General features: G+C 35.4%; 1 protein-coding gene across 2 annotated transcripts in view; it reads left to right on the top strand.

The window, feature by feature from the left end:
- Nucleotides 1-7,500, top strand: part of LOC119574404 (trimeric intracellular cation channel type 1B.1-like) — a 25,248-nt gene that overhangs the window by 14,505 nt on the left and 3,243 nt on the right. For both annotated transcript variants that reach the window (XR_005228861.1, XM_037921628.1), the window contains exons 2-6: nt 1,391-1,547; nt 2,296-2,391; nt 2,724-2,812; nt 6,105-6,192; nt 6,590-6,710. Coding sequence is in view for 1 of the 2 variants with exons in the window: in XM_037921628.1 (XP_037777556.1) it covers nt 1,391-1,547; nt 2,296-2,391; nt 2,724-2,812; nt 6,105-6,192; nt 6,590-6,710 (551 nt within the window). In the remaining variant the exon portion in view is untranslated. The remainder of the gene's footprint in view (nt 1-1,390; nt 1,548-2,295; nt 2,392-2,723; nt 2,813-6,104; nt 6,193-6,589; nt 6,711-7,500) is intronic.

The raw sequence follows: 7,500 nt of genomic DNA on the forward strand, positions 1-7,500 counted from the left end.
TATATATATATATATATTATATATATATATATATATATATATATATATATTAATATTATATATTATATATATTATTGCTATGTATTGTATTATGATATTATGTATCTTATTTATCCTATATAGTATAATATATGATATATATATATATAAAAATGATATTAGTATCATTTTATACTATAAATGTCATATAATATTATATTCTTATATAATATTGTTATTATGATGTATGCACTGGTAGTATGTTTTATCCTATTTCCATATGATTTTGCTGAAGTGAGATGGAGAGAAATATGACAAGGGAGGAGTGAAATTAGATCGAAAAGAGGGGGAGATGGAGTATGGTAAATGAGTGATGGATTTGTGAGAGGTGGAGGAGAAAAGAGAAGGCATATGGAGAGGGAAAGGGAGATGGAGAAGGAGAGGGAGAAGGAGTGGGAAAAAGAGATGGGAGAATGAGAGGAAAAGAGAAAGGGAGAATGAGAGGAAAAGAGAAAGGGAGAAGGTGAGGGAGAAGAGGGAGGGAGAAGGAGAGAGAGAGAGAGGGAGAAGGAGAGAGAGAGAGAGGGAGGGAGGGAGGGAGGCAGGAAGGGAGGGAGTGAGGGAGGGAGGGAGGCAGGAAGGGAGGGAGGGAGGGAAAGGGGGAGAGGGAGGTGCTAAGGTTTGTTATGTTGTTTCCATTATTTTGTTATATTTAGCTTATTCTACTTTATATAGAGGTGGGCTTCCATTGTGTTTCACAAACTTATTGTAAAAAAGGAATGATAATTTTTTAAGTGCAGAAAAGTGAAATTGGACATCAAAACCATAAAACAAGAAGAAATTACAGATAATTTTTTTTCATATCCTATGCCTTGCAGAAATGTAGGCCAAATTTGTACCTTAGGTAGTTGAAGGTATTCTCAGTCCTTCATGTCAAAACTTTTATAGCTGTTTGATTTTTTTGTCATATATATTTGTCTATTTTTATGTATTTACTGATCACAGCAGAAACTGTCATGTAATAAGCTTTCATTTTACCATTGTAATTTTGTACAACCAGTGACGTCAAGCAAGTCATATGAGAATGGGTGTATGTTAGTTCATGCCATTCTTTGCCTGGGTGATTGCCCTTTTCATGGTAAGGCGTGCAAGACATCACCCTGGCTCTTGGGAGGTAGGCATGATGTGATGAAGCGTCACCAGGCTTTTATGATGATTCACCATGCTATGATTGCATAACACAGGTGAAATGCAAATACCACCAAAATACACATGAAGAAAGAAAAAGAACACTGTATTTCAAGAACCTAAGAATTTACAGTTACATGCAAAGGTACTTCCACAGATATTGGTCATAGAATGTGTCCATTTCGGGCCTGAATGGTCTAACCTGTTTTTCCCATTTTTACAGGTGGTCTACCCTTCTCCCGGAAACATCCCCTGGCCAACTGGCTGTCGAGCATGATCACCATCTTTGCTGGTGGCCTCCTCACTAACTTCCTCCTTGGCGAACCCATCCTCGGTGCTATCAAGAACAATCAGCAGCTCCTCCTCGCTACAGCTGTGTGGTAAGGTTGGAGAGGGAAAGGAGGGAGAGAAGGATTTGAGTGTGGGTGTTGGTGCCGATATATGCATATGTGCATGTGTGTCTGTTTGTAGCTATCTCTATTTATATTTGACTGCAACTATGTCTGTATATGTGTGTGAGTGTGCGTGCGTGCGTGCGTGCGTGCGTGCGTGCGTGCGTGCGTGCGTGCGTGCGTGCGTGCGTGCGTGCGTGCGTGCGTGCGTGTGTGTGTGTGTGTGTGTGTGTGTGTGTGTGTGTGTGTGTGTGTGTGTGTGTGTGTGTGTGTGTGTGTGTATGTATGTATGTGTGTGTGTTTATATATAATATTTATATATATATTTTATATATATATATATTTTATATATATATAATATTTATATATATTTATATATATATATATATATATATATATATATATGTATGTATATTTATGTATATTTATATGTATTTATATATGTATGTATATTTATATATATATATTTATATATATTTATATATATATTTATATATCTGGTCATTTATATTTATATATATACATATACATACACATATATATATGTATATATACATATATTATATATAATATATACAATATATACATTATATGTGATATATAATATATATAATATATAGAAAAATGTGCACATATATATATATATATATATATGTATATCTCTATGTTTATGTATATGTGTATATGTATATTTGATGTGACAGCTGATGTTTAATTGTTGTGCAATATTTTCCAGGTACGTTATCTTCTACTCTCCCTTTGACGTTGGTTATAAGGTCGCGAAATTCCTTCCGATCAAGGTTCTCCTGGCTGCCATGAAAGAAGTTTATAGGTAAGACAGGTGACAGATATGCATGATGTGAAACATGGTTGACATGAGATACATAATTGCAGGCAGGCTGTCAGATAAGAAAGAGATTTATGCTACCTTGGTCAATCATATTTCATTCCCATTTTGACATTAATCTGATTTTGATAATGAGAGTTTATCTTGTAGATTCAGTTAATCAAGTCATTCAAACTTGACATATATTTTCAGATTCATTGATCAAACTTTCTAGTCATTTCCTGATTCAGTTGATCACTTGTCAAACTGTAGTCATAATTTTACCATAATCTCATGTAAATTCTGGAATTATATCATAAACTCCAACCCCCTTTCAGGGTGAAGAAGATTAACGACGGAGTGACTCACGCGGCAAAGGTCTTCCCGAATGGCTACTTGACCATGATTCTCATTGGCACCATCAAGGGTGAGGATGTTATGGAGCTGTTTTTTGAGGCTTATATATCTGTCCATTTATCTGTTAGCCAGAGCCGATGGGTGTGGCATGTACGTACATGCTGTGCCCACTGTGAGTTTATGTTAGTGATTGTTTTTACACATAGATGGCTACACTCGTACTAAGTCACCACTGAGCCAATTACGAGTGCTGTCTGTCTCGTCCGTTCACCTTTTTCCTTGATTTTCAAAAATATCATACATTATCTTATATTGCTGTTACTAATTTCAGTATCATTATCGTGATTATAATGTCCATAATAAAAGTAATACCATTAATATTCATACCTTTAGTAAAAAAAAAAAGAAAAAAAAAAAAGTTTTTCTCACAAATTCATTTAAAGGTGATATCAGGTAAGATCATTAACTAACTGACTCCTTTGTGGCTAAGTACTTGCAGAGCCATGTATGCGCAGAAACATTTCACAAAACATTAAAAAATAAGCACAGCATTTTCCTGGGGGCATTGAGTTAATACATTCATTTTAGTGTATATCTAAGTCATCGTATTTTTGTAATTCATGTATTGTAATCTTTTCCTATATATTGTTCTCTTTACTCATCTTTTTTCCTCTTTTCCCTTCCATCCTACTTTTCCTCTTCTTCCTCCTTCCTTCTCCCCCTTGTCTTCCTCCACTTCTTCCTGCTCGATTTATTCCACCTTCTCATCTTTTCCTTATTCATTGTTTTGCTTATTATTTCCCTTCTTCTTCCTTCTTTTTCCTTCCCATGCTTTTACCTTTATTATTCCTCGGCCACCAGCTTTCTTTCTCTTTTGTATCTCTTGTCTTTCTATTTTCCACTTCCTACTCCTCCTCCTATTCCTATTTCACTCCTCCCCCTTCCTCCTTTGTTCTTTTTACGATTATTTCTTCCTCTCTCCCAACCTGCTTTTCCTCTTTCCTCCTTTAATCTTTGCACACCTTTTTCCTCTTTTAGTTTGCTGCTGGTCTTTCTCCTCCACCTCCACCTCCACCTGCATCTCCACCTCCACCTCCACCTTCACCTCCACCACCTCCTCCTCTACCTCTTCCTCTACCTTCTGCTCCTTCTTCTCATTCTCCTCCTCCTCCTTCTTCTCATTCTCCTCCTCCTCCTCCTCCTCCTCCTCCTCCTCCTCCTCCTCTTCTTCCTCTTCTTCCTTTTCTTCCTCCTCCTCTTCTTCCTCCTCCTCTTCTTCCTCCTCCTCTTCTTCCTCTTCCTCCTCCTCCTCTCTCCTCCTCCTCTCTCCTTCCCTCTCTCCTTCTCCTCTCTCCTCCTCCTCTCTCCTCCTCCTCTCTCTCTCTCTCTCTCCTTCTCTCTCTCTCTCTCTTTCTCTATCTCTCTCTCTTTCCCTCTCTCTCTCTTCTCTCTCTCTCTCTCTTTCTCTCTCTCTCTGTCCTCCCTCTCTTCTCCCTCTTCTCCCTCTCCTCCTCTTCTCCCTTTTCTCACTCTCTTCCTTCTCTTCTCCCCTCTTCCCCTTCCCCTCTTATTTGCACACCTCTTTCTTGTTATCCTTTTAAGTCTCGGCCCTCATTATTTTGAAGGATCACTGAATTTCCTCTATATAATGACATGAAATATTTAGCAGTATAAATAGGAAGTGGTGAGGAAAGTTGGCACTCAGCCAGAACACCGCTAGGCCACTGACGACAACACGCACTCATCGATGTTGTCAGTGGCTTTCAAGTTCTGCTTGGTAATTGGGGGAGTTTGAGAGATGGTGGCTATAGCTGTGTGTGTTGGTAGCAAGAGAGAGTTCCTTTTCTTTGGGTTGTGACTTTTTGCAAACTTTGGTGCTGTTATTATTTTTTATTTTATTGATTTATTTCTTTGTGGATTTCTTTATTTGTGTATTAGAGTTTTGTAAAGATGATCGTGAAAGATAATAATTTTCTTTTGTTTGAAGGCAGAAATTATACATTCTGTGATGATGTTACAGTGAGTTTGGAGTTGAAATTCATGACTAAAATTTTCATCGGGAAACTTGTAGTTGCTTACTTATAGTTAATATGAGAGAAGAAAAAGATTCATGAATAAGGAATTTTGTGTTTTTTAGAATTATTTTCAATTGCATACATGGGAGCAGAATCTGATAAACAAACTGATTTGATGCAATATCAGTTACATCTTTTATCTGGTAATAAAAATACATCTACTTAGAATTAATATTGTGTCATACATATTTTTGTGTGTGTGTGCATGTGTGTATGTGTGTGTGCATGTGTGTGTGATGTAGTGTCACTGTGTGTGCAAGTTTGTATGTGTGTATGTGTGTGTGGCTGTGTGTGTGTGTGTATGTGTGTGTGTGTGTGTGTGTGTGTGTGTGTGTGTGTGTGTGTATGTATGTATGTATATATATGTATGTGTACATATATGTATATATGTATGTCTTTATATGTGTATATATGCATATGCATATATGTATGTATATCTATGTGTATATATGTATATATATATCTGTATGTGTATATATACATACATATATATATTATATATATACACATACATATATACATATATACATATTTACATATGCATACAATTTCTTATTTTGCAAGAATATTGCTGAAAATGCTAGTTGGCAACTTCTGAGTATTTTGTATGATTTAATTGATATAATTATTACCAGAAGTAAAACCAAAATTCCTCTCTTTTATTTTATTTAAGAGTTCCTTGGAATAAGATTTACAAGAATGAGATTTTTTTTTATCCCTCAGTAAAAAAAATATTCCATCTTTTAGACAGAGTATAACACACCTGTACAGTTGAAATGGACTCTAATGTACATACATAACCAGATGACTACAGGTTTGATCTAGCAACAGAAATGAATATCATGCATATCACTTTGATGCAAGGCTGCAGATGCAAGTGCAGATGGCCACACATTCCCTGGGTGGGAGGCTAAGCAAACCCAAATTTTTCCTAGAGGTATTGGGTTAAGGATTAATGAGTGATAGTGAGTTTTGCAATGAAGTGATAACAAGTGCTGTGGTAACTTACAATAGGAAATGAGTAAGAAATACTTTTTGTCATCATTTTTGGCATTAGCTGTCACACTTTCAGAAAAAAACTAACTAATAGCAACATCAAGTAATGTAGAGCAAATATATGTTAATACAAGGAGATGAACAACAAAAGTGAATATTGGGGGGGGAAATAAGTACTGTGGAGAAGACTTATATGAATAAGTCTTCCTTTTAGCTGGAGTAAGAGGTCAAATGAATTTATAACAGATAATACAAAGTTGATTTCAATGTGTATTTTTTCTACCATTTCAGGCAACGGTTCTGGCTTCATGAAGGTTATGGAACGCTTGATGAGAGGAGTCTGGACACCTGGGGCCGTTGAAGTTATGCAGCCTACCTTGTATGTTATGTTATTTACACTGTTATTGTAATATGACTGTATTAAAAACTTTAGAATTTTTGGTTATAAGTGATGGTACATCTTCTTAATGTTGTGATGGGTTTCTGAATTATCTATATTTATATATATTTGTTTTTTATAGGGTTGTTATTTATACTTTTACCTATTCCTTAACACAGTTTGTTCTTATGCTTAGAAAAAAGTCTAAAAATCTATTATTATCATTACTACAAAGAAGGGAATTTTTTTTTGTTGTTGTTCTCCTATCAGTATTGTTTAAAGATATTTATTACTTAATTTTTGCAATAGTTAACCAATAAGCTATTATAGAAAATGTATGACTAACATTTTAAAGAGCATGGGAAACTAGACCACCTCCTTCCTTCCTCCTCTCCAGCCCCACGAAAGCTTCCATTGCGGCTGCATTTATCTTCGTGCTGGACAAGAAGACCGACCTCATCTCCGCACCCCATGCTCTTGTCTACTTCGGCATCTGCATCTTCTTTGTTTACTTCAAGGTGAGATTTGGGATTTTTAGCGTCTTGTGTGGTGTTATTGTCATTAGTTGCAGGATTTGAATATTTTGTAAGGTTGAAGGTGTGTGTGTGTGTGTGTGTGTGTGTGTGTGTGTGTGTGTGTGTGTGTGTGTGTGTGTGTGTGTGTGTGTGTGTGTGTGTGTATTTGTTTGTTTATTTGTTTTAGGGAGGGGGGATGTTAGGTTTTCTTTTCAGTTTAATCATCATTATTGTTATCACAATTGCTCTTACCACTCTTATCATCAGTAACATTAAAATTTCATTGTTATGATTATTATTATTGTTATTAATATTATTGTAATAATATTAGAAAATATAATAATAACTTTCTTTTTGTATGAATGTAGATTAAAAGGTATAGTGATTAAGATTGAATGAATGAATGAGAGAAAGAGAAAGTGGAAGAGGGAAAAGATGTGTCATCTCTGAAATGAAACTCGGAAAGAAACATTAAAAATGCAAATGCGTAAAAGTGAGATCCCTTGCCAACCTTTGTGCAATTAAGTATAACTCGTAGTTTATTTCTATATGATTTTACATATTATTAATATTTCTGTGTTAGAAAAAGGATCAGTGAATGGGGAAAAATATTTGAAAAAATATGTGTTCATATTGTACACCAGACATTATATGTTTGAAGTGTGTAGAAATTTCAAGTAGAATTCCAAATATTTGTTTGAAATGATACATTTTTACAAGTTGTATACTTTCACGCAGACCTTCATCAAACAGGCATTTTTGTTGTTTTTATGTGTGACTTCTTTCCTAAGTC

This window comes from Penaeus monodon, chromosome 6, assembly GCF_015228065.2.
Source record: "Penaeus monodon isolate SGIC_2016 chromosome 6, NSTDA_Pmon_1, whole genome shotgun sequence".
Taxonomy (NCBI): domain Eukaryota; kingdom Metazoa; phylum Arthropoda; class Malacostraca; order Decapoda; family Penaeidae; genus Penaeus; species Penaeus monodon.